Source organism: Lepus europaeus, chromosome 3 (assembly GCF_033115175.1).
Source record: "Lepus europaeus isolate LE1 chromosome 3, mLepTim1.pri, whole genome shotgun sequence".
In the NCBI taxonomy this organism is placed as follows: Eukaryota; Metazoa; Chordata; class Mammalia; order Lagomorpha; family Leporidae; genus Lepus; species Lepus europaeus.
In genome coordinates, this window is record NC_084829.1 from 34343040 (window position 1) to 34369849 (window position 26810).

The following is a 26810-nucleotide window of genomic DNA, read 5'->3' on the forward strand; positions in this document are numbered from 1 at the left end:
GTTTCCCTGAGTTCTGTGAGCCATTCCAGAAAAGTATCAAATCCAAGGGTGGATGTGGGTGGTGGGAATCTCAATTTACAGCCAGTTGGTCAGAAGCACAGGGTACAACTTGGGTCTTACGATTGGCATCCGAGGGTGGCAGTCTGGTGGGACTGAGCCCTCAGCCTGTGGGATCTGACACTACCTGGAGATCTGAGTTGACCTGAACTAAACTCAAGTGCAGGACGCCCAGCTGGTATCCACTGGGGAACTGCTTGGGGCATGGGGGACACTTCTGTGACCAGAAGTGTTCTGTGCTGTGTGAGGAGGCAACAGGCAACAAGGCAGTAGGTCTGTAAGATCCGTAATGGCTATTCTATTTCACAATTTCAAAAGCAAGAAAGAAAAGGGAAAAATTTTAAGCTTGAAGTGTGAAAGCCTGGATGTGAGACAGAATGTGGCACTTTGAGAAATGAAAGCAAGCTTTTGTGGGCAGATTTTAGTGTGAGGGTGGGCTCGTCCCGGGAAGTCTGGCCACGCGCACATGAGGACCTCACTGGGCTGGGGAGACCGTGAAGAAAGGAAGGAAAAAAGGAAGGACTTCTAAAAGAAAAAAGATTACATGTATGATTGTTTTTCTTTGAATCTATGTTTTTCAAAATATGCATGTAAGGCAGAAAGGGGGAGAGAGAGAGAGAGAGAGAGAGAGAGAGAGAGAGAGAGAGAAATTCCCATCCACTGGTTCACTCCCCAACAAGCCAGGAGCCCAGAACAGTCTCCCCGAGGAGTGACAGGAGCCCAGCTATCTGAGCTGTCACCACCCACTCCCAGGGGCTGCATTGGCTGGAATCTGGAGTGAGGAGCCAGAGCCAGGACTCAGCCAGGGGCTCTGATGCAGACCCTAACTCGTGTCTTAACCACCAGCCAAACACCCGCCCCTAGGAGTTGGTTTTTAGTTAGCAAAAGGCTCACAACCTAGATTTGGAAAGCTGCAGAAAGCCAAATACAATTCTCAAAATAAATACATTTTTTTCTTTGAGTGCACTTACTGATCTCAAGCTTCTGGCATCCTGTGGTGTGCACTGTGGTGCTGCTGGTTAAGCCTATGATGCTGGCATCCCCTCTGAGAGCACTGGTTCGAGTCCCGGCTGCTCTGCTTCTGAGCCAGCTCCCAGCTAAAGTGCCTGGGAAAGCAGTGGAAGATGGCCAAGTGCTTGGGGCACTCAGTTTGACTATCTGAATAAACTTCAACTTTGGTTCTTTTAAAGATTTATTTACTTGAAAGAGAGAGAGAGAGAGAATCTTGCATCCACTGGTTCACTCCCTAGATGGCTGCAATGGTCAGGGCTGAGGCAGGCCAAAATCAGGGGCCAGGAGCTTCATGTGGGTCTCTGACATGAGTGCAGGAGTCGCACTTGGGCCATCCTCCCCTGCTCTCCCAGACCATCAGCAGGGAGCTGGATCAGAAGTGGAGCACCCAGGGCTTGAACCAGCGCCCATATGGATGCTGGCTTACCCACTAGCCACAAAGCCAGTCCTTCAGCTTTGATTTTCAACAAGACTCTAATTATTGCAGTTAACAAAACCTGACCTTTGTGTTTCAAAAACATTTCAACTGATGTCATTGGGAGGGGAGATTTATTCTTTGTCTTTATGGACAACTTTTAAAAATAACTTTATTGGTACTGGCACTGTGGCAGAGTAGGTTATGCATCTGCCTGCATCCCATATGGGCACCAGTTTGAGTCCCGGCTGTTCCACTTCTGATCCAGCTCCCTCCTGATGGCCTGGGAAAGCAGTGGAAGATGCCCAAGTGCTTGGGCTCCTGAATCCACAGGGGAGACCTGGACAAACTCCCAGCTCCTAGCTTTGGATTGGCTCTGCTCTGGCCATTGAGCCCATCACTGGGAGTGAACCAGCGGATGCACCTGTCTCTCGGCCTCTGCCTCTCTGTAACTCTACCTTTTGAATGAATAAGTCAATGTTTGAAAGAATGATAATTTTACTGTAACCATCCCGCACGGTGTTTGAAGACAGTGAGAAAGTTTTGAATTGTGGTCATTTTCCTCCACTTAAAAAAAAAAAAGAGTAAAAATAAAATATAAAACCTGTTTGAAGGACAGGACAGAGAGGGAGAGACAGGACGGGCTCTCGTCTGCTGGCTCAGGAGAGACAGAGAGGATGGGCTCTCAGCTGCTGGCCCACTCCCCGCACGGCTGGTTGAGTGGAGCAGCCGGGACTCCAACGCCGGCACTCAGATATCGGACATGGGCATCCCACGCCGCAGCTTAGCCCGCGACACCCCGAGTCCGTCATCCCCCTCCCCTCCATTTTTTGTGCACCCCTTCCTCCCAAACATCACTTTGAATGCAGTATGTATATAACGTGGTGGCTCTTTCCTGCTTCCTTCCCTCTCCATCGTCCAGGCTTCGTGGCGGATCCAGAGGGTATGACGAATCTTTGAAGGTGAATGTGTTATGACACCGCCACGGTCCGAACAGCCCCAGCCCCCAAAGTCATGTGTTGAAACCTAATCCCGATTTAAGGAGAGCTTTCATCACTTGGGAAGTGATCAGAATCGGTTGGGCTGGAGGGAGCCAGCTTGCGACCTTTGGTGTCTTTCCAGTTTCAGCCACGTGAGGGCACAGCAAGGCAGCATGTTCCGGGCAGTGTTGTGGTGTAGTGGGTTAGGCCGCCCCTCGCATGCAGGCATCCCCTATGCGCGCCCGTTCTGCTTCTGGTCCGGCTTCCTGCTCCTATGCCTGGGAGGGGCCAGAACTCAGCCCAGAGGTCCCAAGTGAGTGGCTGGCAGGCAGCCAGTACCGCTGCCAGCCCCGGCACGTACAGGCAGGAAACTGGACCAAAAGTGGAAGAGAGGCTGGGACCCACGCACTCTGATAAGGGATGGGGGCACCCCTGGAACAGTGGCTACTTCAGGATGTTCAGGAACTCTTACCTTGTAATGGTGTCCTCAGAGGGGACCGGACAGCAGTCTGAGTCACTTCTGAACATAATGTATAGGGAGATCTATACTGCAAGCAGGGAGGGGAGGGGAGGGGAGGGGGGAGGGGGAGGGGGAGGGTCCTCCCGTCTCCCCGTTTCTCCATCCTGGACATTTCCCTAACCTTTCCAATGAAAACCCTAGCAAACGGCTTCTAAGGAGGCAGGTTCTTCAGGGAGAAACTGCAATTTGGTAATCCCTCAGCTGAGGCCACCCTTGGGCCTGCTAACAGCGGCCTGGGTTCTAATGCCGCTCATCTCCGACTGCTCCAAGCCCCGGAGCAGACGCCGCTGGGCACCCTGCCTTTTAGTACTGGAAATCAAAAAACCTTGTCCTGCCTACCTTCAGGACTGGATGGAAACTCAGAGGGATGGACGCGGCAGCATTACCGGCGCCTTATTCTGTTACTAAGAGCGTCAGCGGCGACGGGGTAACAAATGGCTTGAATTTGGGAGTTAATGTTATCTGGATCCACTCCCAGCCACCAGTGTGATCTTGCATTCGTTGCTGAGCCTTTCTAAACCAGTCTCCTTTCTCTATCTTGCAGATAAGATATATACAGCACCTGGCACACGGTAAGAGCTCGGCGCATTTTTGCAATTCAACGAGATAGAGCACTGTGCAGTCTGAAAAGCATAAAAACACTCCATTAACGGAAGCAGCAAACCCTCCCCGGCTCAGGTACGTAGGAGGTGCGGTAGGAAGGCTCTGCACAGAGAAATCCTCCCCTCAGCTCCGAATCCTCGGAGGGCCAAGGCCGACGCAGGGTCCCTAAATCGAAATGGCAAATAACCGGGGAACGGACAGACCCGCGACCGCTGCCCCGGGCGGTGAGTGCGCGGCTTCCACTTCCGGGTCCAGCCTCACGGCCACCAGCAGAGGACGCCGTCGAGCCCCAGTCACGTCCACCCGTTAGGGCTAAGCAGTGCGTTCCTCGCTGCAGCCGCGCGGAGGCGCACGCTCTGCGCGGGGGATCTCCTTTGCGCACGCGTGTTTCCTGGCTTCCCGCGTCCCCGCCCCGTCCCCTGCGTGCCCGCACCAGTTCCATTCGGCCACTTAGGTTCCTGCGGCTCTCACACGCCTTTTCTGACGTAGCGAGCGGCGGCCGGGAGCCCAGCGGAAGTCCAGAGCGATTACCGCTAGAGAAGGGGAGGGGTGAGAGGAGCCGTGGGGCCGGAAGTGGGGGTAATCTGCCTGCGGAACCGGAAGGAGAGAGCGGCGGCCGGGCGGGGCGTGGCTTCGCGAGGCGGAGGGCGCTGCGATTGGTCCCCGGCTGTGGCGACGGCGACGATTGGCCCCTGCGAGCGGAGCGCGGTGAGGCTGGGTGACGGCCGTTGAAATTCAAAAGTGGCGGGTGTGGCTGGGAGCTGGTGTCCCGCGGAGCCCGTGCCGCGCGTGATCCGCGTCGCGAGCGGGCGAGAGAACGCGGGTCCCGGGAGTCCCGGCGCCCTGCCGTCTTCCATTGCGTCCCCGCGGCGTGTGTAGGACGGAGGCGGACATGGAGCCCCAGGTGAGTCGCGGGCGGCTGCTCGGGCGCTGCCCGGGCCCCGGCTCTGCCCGCCTGGTGGAGGGCGAAGACCCTCGGGGCCCCGCAGGCGTGGAGCGGCCGATCCGCCTGCTCTCCCCCGGCTTCAGGGCTAGGGACGCCCTTTCGCCCTTCCCGTCGTCGGGATCTCCGTTTCGGACCCCCGGGCGGGCCTCTGCACTCCCACCCGGGTCGCAGTGCGGGACCCTGGGCCGCGGTGTCTGACGCGCGGTCCCTGCGGCGTCCTTCGGTGCTGTTTGCGGGAGCGGGGCCGAAGGTCGCCCCGACTCTGCTGCCTCGGTTCCTCCTCCCGCCCGCGCCCCTGCGGCCGCCCCTCTCCAGCGGCAAGAGGGCGAGGGAAGCTCCCAAAGTGCGCGCGGAGTGGGATCAGTGCGGAGGGTTGGGAAGGCCACGCGCGGTTTTGATCGTACTCCCCATTTCCCTTGAACTGTTTGGACACTGCCTCCCGTGTGTGGCCGTGAGTCCGCCGGCCTCGGGCGCGGGAGGTTTCCTCCTGGGTTCACCCCGTCAGGATTCAGCCTGAGGAGGGAGCCTTTGTGTCTGGGGAACCGAAGTGCAGAGCGGAGTGGTGTGGCAGTAAAAAAAATATCGTAAAAATCTCAGGTCTATCCATGGAGTAGGTGGATGCCAGGCTCAGTTGTAGGCACTCGGGAAACAGCTGTGGACGGAAACCGCTGCCTTCACGGAGCTACGTGGCAGAGAGGCAGTAGATGCAATAAGATGAGGGACCTCAGATGGTTTGCAGAAAACGGAATTAAATTATGTTAATTAAAATATGTTAAATTATGTTGGTGCAGAAAATTTTGAAACCCATGTATACAAGAAGTCTTCAAAAAAGCTCATGAAAATTGAATCTTCGAATAAGATTCATGAAAAAAAAAATGGATCTTATGATGTTTATGAAAAGGGACTCTTGTGATAAGATCCCATTTCACTTCTTCCTGGGCCGTTGTGAGGACTTTGAGATGAAGAACCCCTGGAAGGTTTTAGGCAGGGAGGTGGGACCTGTCTTACATTTTAACAGGATCACTCGGCTGCATTTCGATTAGACTGGAAGGGGGCCAGGGTAGAAACAAGGAGAGCGGTTGGCAGTGCAGCGGTTTTCCCAGCCTTGGTGCAATTGATGTTTTATTGTGGGAGCTGTCCTGTCCACTGTCAGATGCTTAACACCCCTGGCCTCCACCCCTGGTAGCAGCCCCTGTCCCATCATAACAAACAAAAATGTCTTCAGACATTGTCAGGTGTCACCTGGAGGGTCACATCATCCCCTGCTGAGATCCTGGTGAATGACACTCTCGGTGACAGATGACGCTGACTTGAATCAGCGCGGTAGCCATGGAAGAAGTAGTAGCAAGTGGTCTGCATATTTTGAAGGTAGACGCAGCCTTGTGTTGCAAACAGAGTAGATGTGATATGTAGGAGTAAGGGTGGACTCTGGGATTTTTGGTTCAGGCAAAAAAAGCTGGAGTTAGATCATCTGAGTTGGAAAAAGCTGGGAGAGGAGCAGGTCTGGGCACAACAGGTCAGTTATTAGACTTCCACGTGGAAGTTCAGCTGTGAGCTCTGGGCTAGAGATGAAAATTTGGAAACTGTTAGCATATCACTGACATTTAAAGCCATAGGAATGGGTGGTGCATGTATTCAGAGAATAGAAGAATAGTTGTTAAATTTGGAGAGACGAGGTAGAAAAACTAAAGGGTGGTCTTCTGGATGCTGAAAGGAGAAAATATTAATGCAGAGGGAGTGATCAGTCGTATCAAATGCTGCTTAAAGAATCAAAAAACAGGAGGCTGCGGGCTGACACAGTTACAGCAACGCCAGCATTCCGTGCCAGAGCTCTGCTTCCTACAGCTCCCTGCTCATGCCTCTGGGAAAGCACAGAGGAGGCCCTAGTGCATGGGCCTCTGTCACACACGTGGGAGACCAGATGGAGTTCCTAGCTCCTGACTTTTGCTGGACCAGCTCCGGCTTTTGTGGCCATTTTCAAGTAAACCAGTAGATGGAAGATTTTTTTTTTTCTCTGTCCCTCCTCCCTTCTCCCTTCCCTCCCTTTCTCTCTGTAACTCTGCCTTTCAAATAAATAAATCTCTCTTAAAAAAACAACAACAACAACAACAACAAAAAAACAACATGAGGGTAGAGCGGGTGTCGTGGTGTCGCAGGCTACATCCTGTATTGGCATCAAATCCCAGCTCTTCCTCTTCCCATCCTGCTTCCTGCTAATGTCCACAGGAGGCAGCAGTGATGAGCAAGTGCTTGAGTTCTTCCACTCATGTGGGAGACCCGGATGGAGTTCTTGATTCCTGGCTTCAGCCTGGCCCAGTCCTGGCTGGTTTTTGTTGTTTTTGTTTTTTTCCCCTAAGATTTATTTATTGGGGCCAGTGCTGTGGCGTAGTAGGTAAAGCTGCTACCTGCAGTGCCAGCATCCCATATGGATGCTGGCTTCAGTCCCAGCTGCTCTACTAACGATCCAACTCTCTGCAATGGCCTGGGAAAGCAGTGGAAGATGGCCCAAGTCCTTGGGCCCCTGCGCCCACGCCGGAGACGCGGAGGAAACTCCTGGCTCCTGGCTTCAGGTTGGCCAAACTCTGGCTGTTGCAGCCATTTGGGAGTGAACCAGCGGATGGAAGACCTCTCTCTCTGCCTCTGCCCCTCTATCTCTGTATTTCAAATAAAAAGATTTATATTTATATGAAAGGCAGAGTTACAAAGAGGGAGAGGCAGAAGCAGAGAGAGAGAGAGAGAAAAGTCTTTCATCCACTGGTTCACTCCCCAAATGGCTGCAATGGCCAGGGCTGGGCCAGACCAACGCCAGGATCCAGGAGCTTCATTTGGGTCTCCCACATGGGTTCAAGGGCCCAAGGACCTGGGCCATCATCCACTGCTTTCCCAGGTGCATTAGAAGAGAGCTGGATTGGAATTGGAACAGCCGGGACTTGACCCAGTGCCCATATGGGATGCTGGCACCATTCGTGGTAGTGATGGCTTTACCCACAGTGCCACAGTGCTGGTCCAAGTCCTGGCTGTTGAGGGCATTTGAGGAGTGAACCAATGGGTGGAAGATCTTTTTGTGTGTCTCTCTCTTTGTATGTCTCTCTGTCACTTTGCCTTTCAAATAAATAAATCATAAAAAGAAACAGGATAAAGAATTGACTTAGCAACATAAAGTTATAGCAGTTTTGATAGAGCGGTGGGAGTGAAAACCCGATTGGAATGGATGTAGGAGAGAAATCAGACCCAGTGAATGCCCTGGAGACAATGCCTTTGAGGAGTGGCGAGAGAAAAAGGTAAGGGAAAGCAGAGTGAACACTTTTTAAAAAAAAGTCAACATATAGAATTTATTTTCCCCATCCTTTGATTAAAACAGGAGATATTTGGTGATTACAGTATTAATCATTTTCAATAAACCGGTGATGTAGAAGAGCTTAACCTTCTGCAGGGCAGCTGGGGGTTTTAATTGGAAACATAGTTTATGGTTAGGAACCTTCAGTACACTTTAAACCTTCCACCTCCTGTGCATCTAGACTGAACCAGATGTCAGGAAACCTCCCAGCCGACAGCTGATCCCCGCTTCACAATCGCCGCCTCGCCGGGGCCCCCTGAGCGGCTTCGCTACGAACTGTAGCCCACTTTCCTCTCCTGCGAGGCCGCCTTCCCACGGCTCCCCATCATTGCGCACAAGCCTTGGGACGTGTAGGGACAAATTTCAGCCAGCATTTGGAGGGGACTTCCAAGTGTATTATGGACCTCATATTTATCGCCTCTGCCCCACAACACCGGCGCGCGGCCATGGAGGGGCCCTGGTGGCTGGCGCAAGCCCCGGGTGGGCGGCGCGCGCGGGCCCTTTTGAAGACTCCCTAAGGTTGAAAGAAAGAACAGCTTGTGCTGTGTGCTGAGTGGGATGACCGGGCAGAGAGGGAGACGATGCGGGTTAGAGGAGCGGAGGGAAGATGGGCAGAGCAGGGTGCGGGAGGTGGGGAAGAGGCCGGTCTGATGCTGTGACCTTGGGAAGGCGAGGCAGAGCGTCGGTGGATGTCTGCTCCGATGGAAGGTAACCGCCTGTGCTTCCAAGTGACCGTTGGGATCCTTGTGTCTCACTTGGCAGTGAAGGGGAAGAGAACAGGTGCTGCACCCTTGGGAGTTGTGCTGAGTAGACAAAACGGGGGACAATTTCTGAACCCATAAACATCCCAAGGAGACAGGTCCTAACTGCTGTGTCAAACACCCATCCTTCTTTAAAAAAATCCTTTATTTTCATTTTATTTGAAAAGCAGAGACAGGAGGTACCAGGTCTATGAGGGGTCCACTATGATAGTGTGGACAGGAAGAAGAGTGTGGATTATAAAAACCAATTTAGTGTTTGACACTGGGATACTTAAAGAAGAAATTGGTTTCCATACTATATTTGATTAAAATAAACATTCTTTGTGCATATTTCTGCAGGTGGCAGGCAAAAATGTCACATATTTTATCCCCTTTTTATTTCCGTATAAAGCATTGGTTTGGATGTGTCACCGCTTATTTTAAGTGTTCCTCCACTGACGGACACTTAATTCCTTCAAAAACCAGAGTCCTACGAGGTAGTAGACATTGTTCTAGGCCTTCTGGTTATACACTTGTGAACAAAACGAATAGTTTTTTAAAATATTTATTTATTTGAAAGGCAGAATTAGAGAGGGAAAGGCAGAGAAAGAGAGAAAGATCTTCCATCTGCTGGTTCACTCCCCAAAAGGCCACACCAGCCAGGGCTGGGCAAGGCCTAAGCCAGGAGCTTCATTCGGGTCTCACGTGCACTTGGGCCATCTTCCAACTGGATTCCAACTGCACGTTTGCAGGGAGCTGGATCAGAAGAGAAGCAGCCGGGACTCCAGCAGGCATCCATATGGGAAGCCGGCACTGCAAGCGGGGCTTCACCCACTGTGCTATACTGCCAGCTCCAAAAACAGTTAAATTCTTATGGTCCTCACAGTCTAATGTAGGGAGAGACAATAGGCCAGCTAAAACTAAAGACAAGATAAGGGATCCGGCTGTTTCAGTTTTTTCTATGAATATGCTCAGTGAACATCCTTGAATATATCCTGTAACACAGGTAGCTCATACCTATTTTCCTAAAACTGAACTGAGCATTCTGTAAAAACCAGCCCTTTAGGTATTCTTGGATCTCTTTTTATTATTATTATTTCTTTAAGATTTATTTATTTATTTGAAAGAGTTACACAGAGAGAGAAGGAGAGGCACAGACAGAGAGAGAGGTCTTCCATCCCCTGGTTCACTCCCAAGTTGGCCACAATGGTCAGAGCTGCACTGATCCATAGCCAGGAGCCAGGAGCTTCTTCTGGGTCTTCCACTTGGGTGCAGGGGCTCAAGGACTTGGGCCATCTTCCACTGCTCTCCCAAGCCACAGCAGAGAGCTGGATCGGAAGTGAAGCAGCCAGTACACGAACCGGTGCCCATATGGGATGCTGGCACTGCAAGCAGCAGCTTTACCCACTACACCACAGCATTGGCCCCTATTATTTCTTTTTATGTTTAATTTTCTTTTTAAATATATGAAAGGCAGAGAGAGAGAGAGAGAGATCATCCATCCGGTGGTTCATTCCTCAGATATCTGCAATAGCCAGGTCTGGGCCGGGTCAAAGCCAGGAGTCAGGAACTCTATTCCATTCTTCCACATAGGTGCAAGAAGCCCAAGTACTTGGACCATCTTCTGCTGCTTTTTCAGGTGCATTAGCAGGAAGCTGGAGAGTTACAAGTAGCAGTTTAATGCACTGCACCTCAATACCAGCCCTTTCATGCTTATTTAAAAGAACTTTTTAAATTATTATTATCATTTTATCTGAAAGGCAGAGAAAGAACAGAGAGAAGAGAGAGATTCTGTCCTGGTTCACTTCCCAAATACCTGTAACACCCAGGGCTGAGCCAGGCCATGCTGAAACCAGGAGCCCAGAACTCAGTCTGAATTTCCCACATGGGTGGCAAAGACCCAGGTACTGGAACTGCCACCTGCTGCCTCCCAGGGTGCACATTGGCAGGAAGCTGGAATTGGAAGCGGAGCCAGGACTCACACCAGCCAATCCAGTATGGGATGTGGGCATCCCAACTGGCGTCTTAACTTCTTCACCGAACACTTGCCCCTAAATGCTGATTTAATTTGAAAAATTGTTATTTATATTTGAAAGGCAGAAAGAGACGGAGACAAAGAGAAATCCACTAGTTTACTCCCCAGATGCCTGCACCATCTGGGGCTGGGCCATGCTGAAGCCAGCAGCCTAGAACTTAATCTGTGTTTCCTACAAGGGTGAATCACCTACTGCATCCCAGGGTGCACATTTGTAGGGATATGAAATCGGCAGTGGAGCCGTGATTTGAACCCAGGCACTCTGACACCGCTGCAGGTGTCTGACCAGCTTCTTAACTAGGCCAGATGCCCACCCCTAAGTCCCACGTCTGTGCTGTTTGGCTGGCACATAATCTGTGAGTCCGCTTTTAGCACAAGTGGTCTGCTGTTAATGCTTGCCGATGGTGTTGAGAATTGAGGCTGGTGGACCAAGAAGGGGAGCTCTGGGGACATTGGGGCTCCTGACCATGGTCTTAACTGGTCTCCTTTTTTCCCAATAGAGGTCTCCCCTGTCAGAAGTGAAAGGGAATATAGAGCTGAAGACACCCCTGGTCACGGGCTCTTCCCGACTTCCTCTCCCAGGAAGCAGGCTCAAGAGGGGGCCTGAGCAGATGGAAAATGCCTTGGAGCCCGAAAAGGTGAGCTGGGTGTGAAGAGTCCCACGTGTGTACACTCCTGCATGAGTGTGTGTGTGTGTGTGAGAAAGAGGAGGGATTCATGGGTCTCATCCTGATCTTTCCCAGAAACGGATACGAGGGCTGGGTCCGTCGACCAAAATTGTCTCATCCCGGCCCAGAGCAGCCCCACTCAGCACTGTGTCACAGACCCAAGGCCAGGTTACAGGTAAGCTCAAGGAATGGACCAGGGACCAAGGGCACCAGAGTCCAGTGTTCTTTTACTCCTTTCTTCTGTATCACTTGAGTCTGTTTTGAATAGATAGTAAACTCCACTTGGTCCAAAACTGAAAAGCACAAAGCTTGTTTCGCAGTGAGTTCGCCTACCTACCGCTGTCCCTTAGCTACTCAGTTCTCAGAGGCAGCTACATGGCCTGCAGGGCAGCTCTCGGCGTGTCAGAGCGCATGTGGACATGGTTCCCCATTGCTCTACACAAATGGTAAAGACTTTGCACAAGGTTCTGGCTTCCTCCTGCTTTTTCACTTCTTAGACCACCTTGCTTCTTGGCATATTGAATAAGTTCTTGGCCTACGAGGAATATCATTAGGAGATGGCCAGAGTCAGGGGACAAGGAGCATTACTTTGTCCTCAGACAAAGCACCTCCCCTGCCCCCGGCAGTCAATGTGTTGTGCCTCTGCAAATAATATTCCTTCCTCTCTCCCATCTCTGGACAGCTCAGAAAGTTGCCAAGAAGGTAGGAGCCCGGAGTTCCACAAGTGTCGCCACAGGTAATAACACTTGAGAACTGGGGCTGAGAAGGGACTCGGGGTATGTCTGAAGGGAGAGTGATGGAGGGACACTGGTTCTATAATCCCTTGTGTTACCTATTTAATTCTCTAGTGTTGAAGAACCAGAAGCCAGCCCCTGCCGTTCCTTCCCAGAAGCCTGGCAGTAGGTGACAAACATATGCATTGGGTGAGAGGCTGGGTGAGGGAAGAGGAGGTGGTGAGTGCCCGGAAAAATCCATTTGGTTTCTTCCATGTCTAAAGGGGAAGAAGAAAGATTTCGCGCAGGTGTAGAGGCCCTGAATGCCAGGATGGAAGAGGGATAGAGAGCTAAGACCTCTGACTTTGTCCTTTCTGTGCCCATCCTAGCATCAGCCGCTCCTCCCGTGGTGGGAGGGAAGAAACCTGGCAAGCGTCCGGCCTGGGACCTCAAGGGTCAGTTATGTGACATGAGTGCAGAGCTGAAACGCAGCCGTGAGAGGACTCAGACGTTGAGCCAGGAGAACCAACAGCTGCAGGATCAGCTCAGAGAGGCCCAACAACAGGCCAAGGCCCTAGGAACAGAGCGCAGGACACTGGAAGAGGAGTTGGCCAGGGTACGGACCCAGGCCGAGCAGGGTCAGCGGGAGCTGGGGAGCCTGAGTAGCCGTGTCCTGGAGCTGGAAGAGCGACTGGGCACGCAGGAGGGCTTGGTGCAAGAGCTGCAGAAAGAACAGCTGGAATTGCAGGAGGAGCGGAGGGGCCTGGCCACGCGACTGGAGGAACAGGAGGTAAGGGCTAGGTTCTCCCCGAACGCCAGCCCTCTGTGTTCCCCTGCCATCTCTTTGGAATCAACCCTTGGCACCCTATCCCCAGCAGCACACCCTTGTTCTCTAGCCTAGTCCACTTGTGGCTCTGTCTTGCTGCCCGCCCGCCCGCCCGTCCACCCCAGTTCTCCCTACCCTGGACTTGGTGTCACAGCTCCTGCCTGGATCTGTCTTCCCCTAGTCCTCCATCGCCCTCTTTCAGGTCCCCATCCTGATCACAAGTCCCTGTGGTACTCTTTCCCTCTTCCCACGTCCATTTGACTTCTTGGTGGGCACCAACTAGGTCGAATGACTTGCAGTCTCCCAAATGACTCTCTGTCACTTCTGGGCATTTGCAAATGCATTTCTCTTTTTCTGATATTTTCTTTCTGTGCTCAGTTCTTCCTTTGGTTCGCTCCCAGACCACTGAGGCTCAGCCTGGTTGCAGTCTTCCTGTGTCCCTCCTGCAGTAGTCCTAGAATACTGGGTTAGCCGGTATAGCCCCTGTTTTCTGACCTCTGAGGTCCCTGGGAGTAGGGACTCCACTCCCCACACCATCTTAACCATGTGACTTCTTTTTCAAACATTTATTTACTTGACAGGGTAGAGTGACAGAGAGTAGCAGGGGGACAGAGAGAGAGAGAGAGAGCGAGAGCTAGCTAGCTTCCATCCACTGGTTCACTCCCCAAATGGCCACAATGGCTGGGGCTAGGCCAGACCGAAGTGAGGGGCTAGGGACTCCACCTTGGTCTTCCATATGGGTGCAGGGGTCCAAGCACTTGGGCCATCTTCTGCTGCTTCAGCAGGAGGCTGGGTCGGAAGTGGAGCATCTGGGACTCGAACCAGCATTCTGAAATGGGATGCCAGTGCTGCAGGCAGCAGGGTAGCCCGCTATGCCAGTGCCTCCCCCACGTGACCCGTTTACTCTGGTTGCATCTCACTTCCTGTGTCTGTTCTCTCCTGCACAGAGGAGGCTGGAAGCATCAGAGGCTGCTCTGTCAAGCAGCCAAGCAGAGGTGGCGTCTCTGCGGCAGGAGGCCGCAGCCCAGGCAGCCTTACTTGCTGAGCGAGGAGACCGTCTCCACGGGCTAGAGATGGAGCGCCGACGACTGCACAACCAGCTGCAAGAACTCAAGGGCAACATCCGGGTGTTCTGCCGGGTCCGCCCTGTCCTTCCAGGGGAGCCTACCCCACCCCCTGGCTTCCTCTCATTTCCCTCTGGCCCTGGTGGGCCCTCTGATCTTCCAACCCGCCTTAGCCTCTCCCGCTCTGATGATCGGCGTGGGACCCTGAGTGGGGCACCAGCTCCTACCACCCGCCACGACTTCTCTTTTGACCGGGTATTCCCACCAGCAAGTGGCCAGGATGAAGTGTTTGAGGAAATCTCCATGCTTGTCCAGTCAGCCCTGGATGGCTACCCAGTATGCATCTTTGCTTATGGCCAGACAGGCAGTGGCAAGACCTTCACAATGGAAGGTGGGCCTGGGGGAGACCCCCAGTTGGAGGGGCTGATTCCTCGGGCCCTGCGGCACCTCTTCTCTGTGGCCCAGGAGCTGAGTGGCCAGGGCTGGACCTACAGCTTTGTGGCAAGCTATGTAGAGATCTACAATGAGACTGTCCGAGACTTGCTGGCCACTGGGACCCGGAAGGGCCAAGCAGGAGAGTGTGAGATTCGCCGGGCAGGACCAGGGAGCGAGGAGCTTACCGTCACCAATGCTCGATATGTCTCTGTTTCCTGTGAGAAAGAGGTGAGGCCTCCTTGAGCAGTAGAACGGGGCCATGGGGAGGAGAGGGCGTGGTGCCACGAGGTGGAGGTTTATGGGGAAAGGAGAGAAGAATGGGGGATGAAGAGCAGGTTGCAGGCTAGATCACCACGGTGAGTTGTGTGGCTGGTGGGCTAGAAGGCAGATGTTCTGTGACAGAGCCAGGCGTTGGGCAGGACTGCTGCATCTGCTTGTGGGAGAGGGTCACTACACTGACTTCCTGTCTGCTTTTGCCCTTGTGCCCCCCATCCCCAGGTGGAGGCCCTGCTCCATCTGGCCCACCAGAATCGAGCTGTGGCCCGCACAGCACAGAATGAGCGGTCATCACGCAGCCACAGCGTGTTCCAGCTGCAGATCTTGGGGGAGCACCCTAGCCGAGGCCTGCAGTGTGGGGCCCCTCTCAGCCTTGTGGATCTGGCTGGGAGTGAACGACTAGACCCCAGCCTAGCCTTCGGCCCTGGGGAGCGGGAACGTCTTCGGGAAACACAGGCCATTAACAGCAGTCTGTCCACGCTAGGGCTGGTCATCATGGCCCTGAGCAATAAGGTGGGGAAGGGGTGCACGGGCAGGGGAGACAGGGGGACCAGTTGGCTGTGCGGAGCCCTGCCCTGCGCTAGCCACCTGTTCCCTCTCACCTTTCTAGGAGTCCCATGTGCCTTACCGGAACAGCAAGCTCACGTACCTGCTGCAGAACTCTCTGGGGGGTAGCGCCAAGATGTAAGAGAAAGGGAGAGGGGGGCGGGTGAGTAGGAGGTGTTGTGTGGGTAATGGGTTGAAGGGGACCTGTGGAGCCCTGTCCAGGCTCTGCTGGTCACTAATGCTGGGGTTGGGCCTCCTCTTTCCACAGGCTCATGTTTGTGAACATTTCCCCTCTAGAAGAGAACGCCTCTGAGTCCCTCAACTCTCTGCGTTTTGCCTCCAAGGTGCGGTTACCACGTGGGCCAGGCCCTTTCAGGACCCCTGGGTGATTGCTGGCTTCTTCGTCCCAGCCCCTCTGTCTGCTAGGCCAAGGCCACATTTATCCAGGAAGGATTTACATTCAGCAGGCAGCTGGGCACTGCCCACCTGGTTCCATTTTTAACTTGTGGGTTTTGGATTAAGTTTTTTAAAACAGATGACTAAAAGGTCAAAACTATATAGAGAGCGAGCTATGCTCAACACAATGAAATTTTATTACCACCGTCCCTGTCCACACCATCAAATCATTTTTATCATTTTATTTATCCTTCCAATATCTCTCTTTTTTAAAGGATTTATTTTATTTATTTGAAAGGTAGTTAAAGAGAGAGATATCTTTTATCCATTGGTTCACTCACAAAATGGCTGCAATAGCCAGGGCTGGGCCAGGCTGAAGCCAGGAGCTTCATCCAGGTCTCCCACATGGGTGCAGGGGCCCGAGGACTTGGGCCATTTTCCACTGCTTTCCCAGGTGCATTAGCAGGGAGCTGGATGGGAAGTGGAGCAGCTGGGACTCAAACCAGCACCATATGAGATTCCGGCATTGCAGGCTGTAGCTTAACCCACTATGACAATGCTGGCCCCCTTCCAGTGTCTCTCTGCAAATACAAATTATATGCATGTTCTAATTCCCCTCCTTATATAAAAGGCAGCTCATTCTCACATATGTAGTTCTGTACCTTGTTTTGTGTAACAAAACAGTCTCATCAGCTCACAGAAACCATCAAGTTATTTTTAGGTTGACCTAAGACGCCATTGTGTGGATGCACCAACATTTATCCACCAGTTCCCTCTACTGGACACTTGGGTTGTTTTCACGCTTTATCTTTTAAGATTTATTTGTTTGTCTGAAAGTCAAAGTTAGAGAGAGAAGAAGGCAGAGAATGATCTTCCATCCACTGGTTTCACTCTCCAGATGGTCACAACAGCCAGGGCTACTCCAGGCTGAAGCCAGGAACCAGGAGCTTCTTCTTTGTCTCTCATAGGGACCCAAGCACTTGGGCCATCTTTCACTGCTTTTCCCAGGCCAATGCTAGGGAGCTGGATTGGAAGTGGAGCCAGTGTCTTGAACCAACCGGCGCCCATATGGGATGCCAGTGAGGCAGGCGGCTTTATGCACTACATCACAATGCTGGCCCCTCCATTCTTTTTCTATTACAAATAAGGCCATGTTGACCAGCCTTGTACATATGCCAGTTTGTATTTTCTTTTTTTAAAGATTTATTTATTTGAGAGAGAGAGAAAGTGCACGTCCATTCACTAATTTACTCCCGAAATGGCTGCAATAGCCAGGTTTGGACCAGGTGGAAGTCAGGAGCCAAGAATTCCATCCTGGTCACCCATATGGGTGGCAGCTGCAAATACCTGGACTGTCTTCTATTACCTTCCCAGGCACATTAGTAGAAAGCTGGATCTTTATGTTAAGTTCCATTCAGTTGCCTCAAAAAAATGTTATTTATTTGAAGGCAGAGTCAGAGAGAGAGATCGTCCATCTGCTGGTTCACTCCCTAAATGTCTGCAACTGCCAGGGCTGGGCCATCTGATGCTAGGAGTTATAAACTCCATCTGGGTCTCCCACGTGGATGCAGGGGCCCAAGCGCTTGGGTGATCCTCTGCTGCCCTCCCAGGTACATTTAGCAGGGAGCAGGATTGGAAGTGGAACAAGCGGGACTCGAACCAGTGCCTGTATGGGATGCCAGCATTGCAGGTGGCTGCTTAACCCACTGCACCATACTGGCCCCCAAAATGTCTTCCATATACACTAGGTTTGTCCAAATCAGGATCCAGACAAGGGCCATCTATTTTATTTGATTGAAATATCTAAGTTTTTAATTTATAACAGCCCCTGCCCTCCCCTATACCATTTATTTGTTAAAGAAGTAGCATCATTTTTCCTATAGAATATACCATAGCCAGGATTTTGCCTGGTTCGTTGCTTCTTCCCCCAATATGCTTTGTTGTCTGATAGATGTTTGATTAGAGTTTAATCAAGTTCAACTTTGTTGGCAAGGTGGTGCAGTGTATTTCCTATTGTGCCATGTAGGAAGACCTAGTTACCTTTACCTAGTTGCCAGCTAGAATGATATATTACTGATGTGGCTGTTGACAGCCTAATCCATTTTAAACTTCCCAGCAGCCTTTTCACCTAATGATTGTCTCAAACAATCATCATATCCAGATCAATTATTTTATTAAGGGTGGTGATTTACTATTTATTAAAATGGTGATTTTCTGCAGTCAAATGCTCTACCCCTGAGCTATACCCCCAGCTAAAATGGTGATTTTCTAATCTCCTCAGTTCTGCACTTGTTAACTGTCCTATGAAGAGCTTGCCCCTGCCATCTAGGGCGTGGCTCAGAGATACTAGGGGTTCAGTTCCAGGTCACAGCAAGGATAGTGCAGTAAAACAAATCATGAATCTTGCCTTCCCAGTGCACATAAAAGATTACACTATAATCTATTGTGTGCTGATAGCATATGTCTAAAAAACAATGTACATACCTTAATTAAAAATACTTCATTGCTAAAAAATGTCGTTAGAGCTGTTCAAAAATGGCACCAATAGAGTTATTTGGTGCGCGGTTGCCACAACATATTTCTTGGCAAGAAAACTTAATAGATGGTGTAGTACACTTCCTACTGTCTTGTCAGAAGGCACCCAGGATCCAGTTGTTCAACTTAAAGTAATATAAATAATATCACTAGATTTGGGTGTTAATTAGCCTGATCTAGTTAAAATTTCTGATCAGCCTTTTCACTTCATGATTTTATCAAACACAGTATCTGCAAAGTGCCATAAAATCAAAGGCCAGTCAAATGAGACATACCTGTATTTGGTTACTCTGAAATTCAGTATATGGGAAAAGCAAGGTAAATGCTAGATTCTTTACTGATTTTCCGTATTATGAATTGCTATCCTAGAGTGAGAGGGTTTGGGGCTCTCTGTTCCGGGGACTGTTTGGAAATGGAAGCCTCCTCTTCATAGGCCTTGTCAGCACCACACCTCATAGAACCAACCATAACTGGGACAGGCCCGAACTTTCCTTCAGAGCCCTTACTTCAGGATTCCCGAGGGCAGCCCTGGCATTCTGGGCAGCAGGAGAGGCCTTGGGGGGGAAGTGCTCTTTGATTACTCTGCAAACTTTATTCTGTCTACCTCTCCCCCAGGTGAATCAGTGTGTTATTGGCACTGCCCAGGCCAACAAGAAATGAAGATGGATCCGGTTCCTTAGCATGCGTGCGGGTGTGTGTGCGTGCCTGTGAGTGTGTTTAGGGGAGGAGGTTGGTAAGGGGTGCTTTACTGGGTGGCGGAAGCTATGTACCCGACTTATCAAATAAAGAAGTTTTTTTTTTTTTAAATAAAGATTTTATTAGCATTTGCCCAAAGAGGAAATTTTTCATATCCCTTAAGACAGGAGCTGTAGAGGTGCCTACCCAGCCATGTGTTTGTGGGCTAGGAATTAGGGATTAGGTTTCTCTCTTTAAATTTTTTTTTCTGAAAGGAGACCTGGAAAGCTATTCACTCCCCACATGCCCGCCAGACAATGCTGAATCCAGGAGCCCAGAACTCACCCTGGGTATCCCTTGTGGGGGGCAGGGACCTAGGGTGCACAACAGCACCTGGAGTTGGAAGCCAAGCTGGGGCAACCGAACGTGGGATGGGGGTCGCAACCCGAGCTGTGTCTTTTTTTTCTTAAATTACTTGAAATGAAGAGTTAGAGGGGCAGATCTTGCACCCACTGGCCCCCAAGTGGCTTAACCGCTAAGCCAAACGCCGGCCTCGGGCTTTCCTCACCTGGTCGGGACCCTCGGGCCCCCTACGCGCCCTCCCCCGTCGCCACGTCCATGAAGGGTGCCGCCTGGCTGTCCAGCACGGCCACTGATGTCCCCTACGACGGGCACCCGGGCCCGGCGGCGGTGCGGCGCGCTCCCACCAACTGCAGGCGCTGTCCTCCCGCCCTTTCCTGCCTTCGCGTTCGAACCGCCGGGGCGCTGCCCTCCTGCTGCCCATTGGCTGGCTCTCGGCCGCGTCACCGCCCCGGGTACTAGCCCTCTGCGTCCCGGCGCCCGCCCCGCCAGCGGGAGGGTGCGCACCCGCGCCGACCCCGCGCGTTCCCCGACGCCGGCCGCCGCCCGGCAGGGGAGGGGCTCGGCCTTCCCAGGTGCCGTGCGCGGGAGGGGCCACGCGTGCGCAGAGCCGCGGCGGGAGGGCGGGGGGCCCGCGGGCCACGGGGAGGGCGGGGCCGGGGCATCGGCGGGAGGAGGGCGGGGCGGGGGCAACGGGAAGGGTGAATGGAGGGCGGGGCCGCGAACTGGGGCCCGGGGGCGGGACTTGGAGTGACCACGGGGGGTGGGGCAGCTAACGGATGTAGCATGGGGCGGGGGGCCAGTCTCGAGGCAGGCCGCCGGGAGGGGGATTCCCTCTGGCCCCAAAGGCGAGCCTGCCGTCGGGGGAAGGGGCCGCGGGGATTCCCTCTCCTCGCCGGCTCGACTATTCGCGCCCCGAACCGCTGAGGGGCAGCCGCTCGCTCGGCGCCCTCCAGGCCGCTGGAGGTGAGGGAGGTGGGGTGAGGTGGTGCCCGCCCCCCCTTCGGCTCCTCCTTCCCCAAGTCCTCCCCTCCCAGCCGGTCCGTCCCTCCCCTCCCTCCCTCCCTCCCTCCCCCCGCCGCCTCCTCCTGCCGCTGCCGCTGCTTTGGCTGCTGCGTCATACGCCCCAGAGCCGCCGGGACGGAGGGGCTGGGCCTGGGGACCCCCCGGCCTCCGCCTGCACGCCCCCCGGCGCCCGGACGTGCCCTCCCCGCGCGGGGGGCTCACCTGGGTCTCAGACGCCTGCCCCTGCCTGGCTCCCGGCGGCCCCAGCTGTCACCGGTAAGGAGGCGGGCAGGAGGCGCCGGTGGGGGGGGGACGGGGAGCCGGGGGTCGGCGCGCAGGGCGCGGGCGGGAGAGCCTTGCTGCTCTGGCCTCGGGTCGGGCTGGGCCGACTCCAGTGCCTTCTCGGACTTGCCGAGGTGGGGAGGAGAGAGCGGGACTGGGACACGCCCCCCTCCCGGAGCACTCGGGGAAGTTACCTAACCCAGGGGCAGGAAGCCCCGAATTTGAGGGTGACCTGACATAACCGGGCGCCGGATGATTGTCCTGTGTGAGACCAGCAGGCCGGGGGACAGCTGTTTCTACTCTGGAACACGTCTCCAGAAACGCTCCCCAAACACATGCCTGGGCAACCAGAGTACCGCGGTGGCGATGTGTCTAAGCAGAGGGGAGGGTGAGGCTGATAGCAACGTCTGCTCCTCCAGCCATCATTTCTCCTGTACTATCCCAGGAGAGCGCTCGGTTATGGGGAGGGTGGCCAGGAGAAGTGGCCACCAGAGTTGGAAGAGTTGGAGTCAGGACGCTGGGTGGTTTCCCGTCCAAGTGTCCCAGCGGTGTGGAGACCAGGCGTGCAGAGACTGATCCCTGACAGGAAACTAGGCAAAGAAAATGGGCACGCTTCCTCAGCGTTCCTCACCATCTCCTTCCCGCCTCATTTCTGGCCAGGCCCCCCCAGGATGCGATGGCGCAGCCCCCCCGGCTGAGCCGCTCTAGTGCTCCCTCACTTTGGGACCCGGCGTCCCCTGCCCCCACCTCAGGCCCCAGGCCTCGGCTGTGGGAGGGTCAAGATGTGCTGGCCAGATGGACTGATGGGCTGCTATACCTGGGCACCATCAAGAAGGTAAGCCCTTCCTCTGACCTCTCACCGTCCCGTTCCCCTTATCTAAGTCCGGCTCCCGTGTCACCCTGTGTTCACCCATCCCAGGTGGACAGTGCTCGGGAAGTGTGTCTGGTCCAGTTTGAGGACGATTCCCAGTTTCTGGTTCTGTGGAAAGACATTAGCCCTGGTGAGACCCCAGAGACCCCAGCCTGCAGCCTATGGCAAACAGAAACCTGGCATGGTGGTGGTGGTGGGGTACAGAGGGCCTCAAGGGCAGGCCTCCTGACACGGGGTTCCCTCACAGCCGCCCTCCCTGGGGAGGAACTCCTCTGTTGTGTCTGTCGATCCGAGACCGTGGTCCCTGGGAACCGGCTGGTCAGCTGTGAGAAGTGTCGCCATGGTAAGAGGCAGGATACCTGTGGTAAAGCCTGGGCCTGCCAGGCTGTCTAGCCTGCCCCTCCAGCACTGCTCCTGTGTCACGTTGCCTCTTCTGGCCCAAGTCCCCATGCCACTGCTCTGGCCAGTCTCCTCAAGACTGAAATCTTGCCCCCTTTCAGCACAGGGAGAGGCAGCCATGGAATGAAGGTGGTATAAGTTAGCAAGCAGAGGTGATTCAAAGACATCTCTCTCTAACCATGTGACTTCAGGCAAGTCCCTTAACCTCCTGTTCTCTCACTTGTAAAATAAAGACAATGCTTTCACGCTGGCAGAACCGTGGCCAAGGATTAAATAAAATGGGTAAAACGGTTCCTACCCCCATACCAAGCTCACACGGGCATGCAATAAATAAGAGGTCTACTACAACATTGTCATTATTCAGCTTATCACCAGGACTGCCACGTTCCCCGGGCCCCAGCCCCTGGAGAAGGAGAGGGCACATCCTGGGTCTGCCGCCAGTGCATCTTTGCCATCGCCACCAAGGTAAAGGCACCTTCCTATTGCGCCTCTCCTGAGCCTGCCCTCCCCCCACCTCTCTGAGGCCGCCTGCCTGCTGTGTCTCTGCAGAGGGGAGGGGCACTGAAGAAGGGCCCCTATGCCAGGGCCATGCTGGGTATGAAGCTGTCTCTGCCGTACGGACTGAAGGGGCTGGACTGGGACGCCGGACATCTGAGCAACCGGCAGCAGAGCTACTGCTACTGTGGTGGCCCTGGGGAGTGAGTAATGAGGGGTGGCAGATCCCAGGGGTGCAGGAGAACAGGGTGAGGGGAGTACTGGGGGGATGGGAGGTAGGCGCCAAGCAGGGTTTGGGGCAGTTAGGGGGAAGAGGGTGTCTGGAGACGACTAGTCCCGTTTTCCTCAGGTGGAACCTGAAAATGCTGCAGTGCCGGAGCTGCCTGCAGTGGTTCCATGAGGCCTGCACCCAGTGTCTGAGCAAGCCCCTCCTCTACGGGGACAGGTGAGGATACGGCGGATCCTCTGGGGGCCAAGGCTGCCCCCGCCCTGTGCGCCACCATCTCAGTACCCCTGAACTCCGCTCCACACTCTGTCTGTCCACTCCGCCTTGCTTCTGAGCCCTCCATAGGATGGTTTTCCACAAGGTGACGTGTCCTCTTCCTCTTGCCCACGTCCAGGTTCTATGAATTTGAATGTTGTGTGTGTCGGGGAGGCCCTGAGAAAGTCCGACGGCTACAGCTTCGCTGGTAAGGTGGACTGAGCCTGTCCTCAGTGTAGCTTCCTTCCCAGCACCCTCCGCGTTTCACCCTACATACCCCAGCCGCCCATCTCGATCCCCTGGCTTTTGGAATGCTTCTTGTGGCCTTGACAACTCCGTGTTTCTCCAGGGTGGACGTGGCCCATCTAGTCCTCTATCACCTTAGCGTCTGCTGTAAGAAGAAATACTTTGATTTTGACCGCGAGATCCTCCCCTTCACCTCTGAGAATTGGGACAGCTTGCTTCTGGGGGAGGTAAAGGGATAGTGGCACTTTTAGGTTGGGGTAGGACAAGGAGACAGAGGCTAGGGGAAGGGAGGGCATTACTACTCCCCTGACCCCATTTATCTTCGCCACCCCAGCTTTCAGACACTCCCAAGGGAGAACGTTCTTCTAAGCTGCTCTCTGCTCTTAACAGTCACAAAGACCGGTGAGTGGAAGGGGAAACAGGTGGAGGTCGGGGTGGGGTTGAGGAGGGGTCCGAGGGGGCGTTTCTCTGCGGCGCTGACCTGTGCTTCTCCACTTGCCCAGTTTCATTTCAGGGCGGGAGATTAAGAAGAGGAAATGCTTATTTGGTCTCCATGCTCGGACCCCTCCTCCTGTGGAGCCCCCTACTGGAGATGGAGCCCCCACCAGGTCACTGGTCCAGGGGGGATGGGGGAAATTCTTAGGGTATTAGTTGGGGGGGATTTTACGTATAGAGATGGGGAGGTCTTTGGGGTGTCAGGGAGGGGGCTGGGGGGATAAGGAGGCCTCTTACAGCTTCCCTTCAGGGCAGGGCCCTGGGGGAGGGGTCTCACGTCCCCTGGGGAAGCGCCGGAGGCCGGAGCCAGAGCCCCTGAGGAGGAGGCAGAAGGGGAAAGTGGAGGAGCTGGGGCCACCCTCAGCAGTGCGCAATCAGCCCGAGTCCCGGGAGCAGAGGGAGCGGGCTCGTCTGCAGAGGGCACTGCAGGTACCGGGGCAGGGGGAACCCCACGGGATGCAAGGTGGGATGTGGGAAGGAATCAAGGGTTACCTCTCAGTCTTCCGCCCCTTCTTCTAGGCCTCAGTGTCTCCACCATCCCCCAGCCCTAACCAGAGCTACCAGGGCAGCAGCGGCTACAACTTCCGGCCCACAGATGCCCGCTGCCTGCCCAGGTTAGTGCTCCTCCAGTGCTCCCACTTACATCCTCTGGACTTTCCTACCCAGAATCCTTTCCCCTCTTCTGTCTTAGCTACCTATTTCTTGTCCTAGGAGGACTTCCAGAGCCTGTGTCTGGACATTCTGGGGATGGGGGGAGGGCACCGTGGAGATAAAGTTGGTGCTCTGCCCTTCCCTTCTGCTCAAAGTCCTGCCTTTCCCCCTCCCCAACCGCAGCAGCCCCATCCGGATGTTCGCCTCCTTCCACCCTTCTGCCAGCACCGCAGGGACCTCTGGGGATGGTGAACCCCCAGACAGGTGAGAGTCTGTCCCCTGCTACCAGTTGTGTCCCTCTTCCCCTCTCAAGTTCCTTGCGTCTCCAACCAGGCTTTGCTCCTCACCTGATCCACACATGGCCCCCATTTCTAGTCAATCCTTGTCCACCTGTCATGACTCCAAATTGCCTTTTCTCTCTAGGTCACCCCTGGAACTTCACATTGGCTTCCCCACAGACATCCCTAAAAGTGCCCCCCACTCGATGACTGCCTCATCTTCCTCCACCCCAGCCCCCTCCCCAGGGCTTCCTAGACGCTCAGCACCTCCTTCTCCCCTGTGCCGTAGCTTGTCTCCTGGGACTGGGGGAGGAGTGCGGGGTGGGGTTGGCTACCTGTCCCGAGGGGACCCTGTCCGGGTCCTTGCTCGGAGAGTACGGCCTGATGGCTCTGTGCAGTACCTGGTTGAGTGGGGAGGAGGGGGCATCTTCTGAACAGCCCCGCGGCTGCCCACCTCCCTGCTCACACACACCGGCACTTTCATACCCTGACCTCTCACCTCACCTACAGCTGGGATGTACCTGGAGAGACAGGGGATAGTTCTCCCTCCTGCCCAGGCTGGAATCCATGTTGGGGTGTGGGGAAGAGGCTCGCTCTTCTCTGCCCCCTCCATGATTCCTCACCACTTCCCCACCCCCCATCTTACCATTTCCTTTTCTTTTTTTTTTTTTTTGTTACTGCTTTCTAAATATTTTTAAAAATTATTTAACCCCTGGGTGCAGAGACTGAGGAAGAAGGGGGGAAAGATAAGAGATCCTGGACTCTGTATGGTTGAAATAAAGAGGAAAAAAACAAACCTAGCAGCCCTGCGTCATTCTGAAAGATGGAGGAACACGAGGACCAGAGCACTCCCTCTTCTTCCCCAACCGAATTTGCGTATGTGACAAGGAAAACAGGCAAAAGGCAGAGAGAACCAGACAGGATTTATTGCAGGCTCTGTGACCTGCGGCGACCGGGCAGGCACGTCACGGTAGGGCTGTGCTCGAGTCGGGGCCCCGCTCTGTGACCTGCCGCACCCACTGCAGGTACGGGGAGTTCCCCTGCTCCACAGGCAGCGCAATCACCTCTGCCACTTCGTAAGGGTGCACAGAACTGCGAAAACCGGTGGGGGTGGGGGCGGCAGAGACATGACTGACGTGCTTACCCAAAGGGGCTCCGGGCTTCGCCGGAAACCCTAGACTGCCCAGCAAGTCCCGCCCACTGCACGCACCCCCACCGCATCCATCTCAAAAGTTCTCACCGGACAAAGTCTGTCAAAGCCGGGACCAAGGAACTTTGAGTTTTAATCATCTAAGGGGCAAAGAGAAATACGGTTGGATGGGGGAGATGGGGCTGCAACGCAGGGTGTCAGCTGAGGGGTAGGGGCTGGGCAGTTCTCCTGGGTGGGGGAGGCTTCTCACCATCAGCACCTCACTGTCCTCCTCGATCTTTCCTTTCCACTCATAGCTGAAGAGGTCAGAGAGACACAGGTAGAAAGTCTTGGGGAGCAAATCTTTTTCCCCCAGGACAGAGATTCCCAGCCCGCCCCTTGAGCTCCGGTTACCCACAAGTCCCGTGACTCACATGGATGTGATCTGAGGGATGAGGTTCACGCAGGCTGCCAGGCGCTTCTCCACCACAGCCCTGAAGGCGAAGAGACCGGGATTGCTGCCCTGGCGGCCCGGCCACAAACACAAAGCCGCTCTCGCCGCCCCCGCCCCCCCCCCCCCCAGCGAGTCCCGATCACGACCACCCTTCCTCGCTCCACACCGAAGTCCCCACCTGGCGATTTCCTTGGCGACTTTCTCGTTGGGGCAGGTGACAAACGCCGCAGAGACCGATCCTGGAACATAGCCAGAGCCTGAGGCCGGCGGGGCAGCGGACGGGGGGATTTCAGAGGCCATGGACAGCAGGGCTCGGGGTAGCAACAGAAGGCGAGAGGCCACGGGCAGCAGGGTAGGCATCCAAAGGAGCGACAGGAGCAGGGCAGCCTGAGAGCAGGGGGCGAATTTGGTCTCTCCCCACAATTCCCCCGGGAGAGTGCACTTCAGGGAGCCTTCGCTGGGATAGATGCTCAGGCTCTGCCCTCCCTCTTCCGCACTCTGAAGGAAAATGCCCCTAAAGCCGGGAGGGAAACTTGGAAAATTAAGGCAAAGCCTCGGTTTTCACACGCCTCAGCGGGTCCACCGCGGCGGCTACTTCGAAGACCGGAAGGGGCGGGGCGGTCACTCACCCCTCCGCCGAGCAGGACTGCAGGAGCCCGTCCCCCCCTCATGCAGCCTACGCTGGTAGAAGAGACTTGGTAACGAAGGCCGCACGTAACACCGAGAAAGGACCCCCAAACCCAGGAAGAGCGGCCTCTTCTTACCTGGGTAGCAGCCACGTGACAAGAACTAGCGCACAGCACGTGACTGAAGCCGGCCCACCCTAGCCTTCAGCGCTAACCAATCACGGCCCTCATTTGGCCCGGGTTACCCCTCCTCTAGGTGA

At 54.5% G+C, this 26810-nt stretch overlaps 3 protein-coding genes across 5 annotated transcripts; 2 read left to right on the plus strand and 1 right to left on the minus strand.

Moving 5' to 3' along the window:
• The first annotated feature begins 4377 nt into the window (after positions 1–4377).
• KIFC1 (kinesin family member C1) lies at positions 4378–18933 on the plus strand. Its single transcript, XM_062185956.1, has 11 exons — positions 4378–4490; positions 11145–11282; positions 11388–11487; positions 11995–12048; positions 12161–12211; positions 12415–12815; positions 13799–14578; positions 14849–15139; positions 15237–15310; positions 15441–15516; positions 18719–18933. The coding sequence occupies exons 1-11, from the start codon at positions 4479–4481 to the stop codon at positions 18761–18763; spliced, it is 2022 nt and encodes a 673-aa protein (XP_062041940.1). The 5' UTR covers positions 4378–4478; the 3' UTR covers positions 18764–18933.
• Positions 18934–20247: 1314 nt separating this feature from the next.
• PHF1 (PHD finger protein 1) lies at positions 20248–25132 on the plus strand. Of its 2 annotated transcripts, XM_062185957.1 has the most exons (15): positions 20248–20419; positions 21086–21260; positions 21345–21426; positions 21544–21639; positions 22060–22160; positions 22245–22393; positions 22540–22635; positions 22811–22879; positions 23021–23144; positions 23252–23319; positions 23421–23525; positions 23652–23841; positions 23932–24026; positions 24247–24327; positions 24487–25132. In XM_062185957.1, the coding sequence occupies exons 2-15, from the start codon at positions 21102–21104 to the stop codon at positions 24773–24775; spliced, it is 1704 nt and encodes a 567-aa protein (XP_062041941.1). In that variant the 5' UTR covers positions 20248–20419; positions 21086–21101; the 3' UTR covers positions 24776–25132. The 2 variants fall into 2 exon arrangements, with proteins under 2 accessions (XP_062041941.1, XP_062041942.1); XM_062185958.1 differs by lacking the exon at positions 23652–23841 and having other exon boundaries at positions 20250–20419; positions 24487–24654.
• A 115-nt stretch (positions 25133–25247) lies between these two features.
• Positions 25248–26770, minus strand: CUTA (cutA divalent cation tolerance homolog). Of its 2 annotated transcripts, XM_062185959.1 has the most exons (7): positions 26689–26720; positions 26554–26605; positions 26103–26311; positions 25905–25964; positions 25742–25787; positions 25582–25631; positions 25248–25433 (listed from the first exon to the last, which is right to left on the minus strand). In XM_062185959.1, exons 2-7 carry the CDS (start codon positions 26593–26595, stop codon positions 25307–25309), a joined length of 534 nt encoding a protein of 177 aa, XP_062041943.1. In that variant the 5' UTR covers positions 26596–26605; positions 26689–26720; the 3' UTR covers positions 25248–25306. The 2 variants fall into 2 exon arrangements, with proteins under 2 accessions (XP_062041943.1, XP_062041944.1); XM_062185960.1 differs by lacking the exon at positions 26554–26605 and having other exon boundaries at positions 26689–26770.
• Between the last annotated feature and the right edge of the window lie 40 nt (positions 26771–26810).

Coding starts and splice junctions, on each gene's coding strand:
- KIFC1 (XM_062185956.1), top strand. Junction 14,579..14,848: donor CTGTTTCCTGTGAGAAAGAG/GTGAGGCCTCCT, acceptor CCCCATCCCCAG/GTGGAGGCCCTGCTCCATCT. Junction 15,311..15,440: donor CTGGGGGGTAGCGCCAAGAT/GTAAGAGAAAGG, acceptor CTCTTTCCACAG/GCTCATGTTTGTGAACATTT.
- PHF1 (XM_062185957.1), top strand. CDS start 21,102: ATGGCGCAGCCCCCCCGGCTGAGCCGCTCTAGTGCTCCCTCACTTTGG. Junction 22,636..22,810: donor CCCCTCCTCTACGGGGACAG/GTGAGGATACGG, acceptor GCCCACGTCCAG/GTTCTATGAATTTGAATGTT. Junction 23,320..23,420: donor CTTAACAGTCACAAAGACCG/GTGAGTGGAAGG, acceptor CCACTTGCCCAG/TTTCATTTCAGGGCGGGAGA.
- CUTA (XM_062185959.1), bottom strand. CDS start 26,595: ATGAGGGGGGGACGGGCTCCTGCAGTCCTGCTCGGCGGAGGG. Junction 25,965..26,102: donor GTCGCCAAGGAAATCGCCAG/GTGGGGACTTCG, acceptor CTTCGCCTTCAG/GGCTGTGGTGGAGAAGCGCC. Junction 25,788..25,904: donor ATCCCTCAGATCACATCCAT/GTGAGTCACGGG, acceptor TGACCTCTTCAG/CTATGAGTGGAAAGGAAAGA.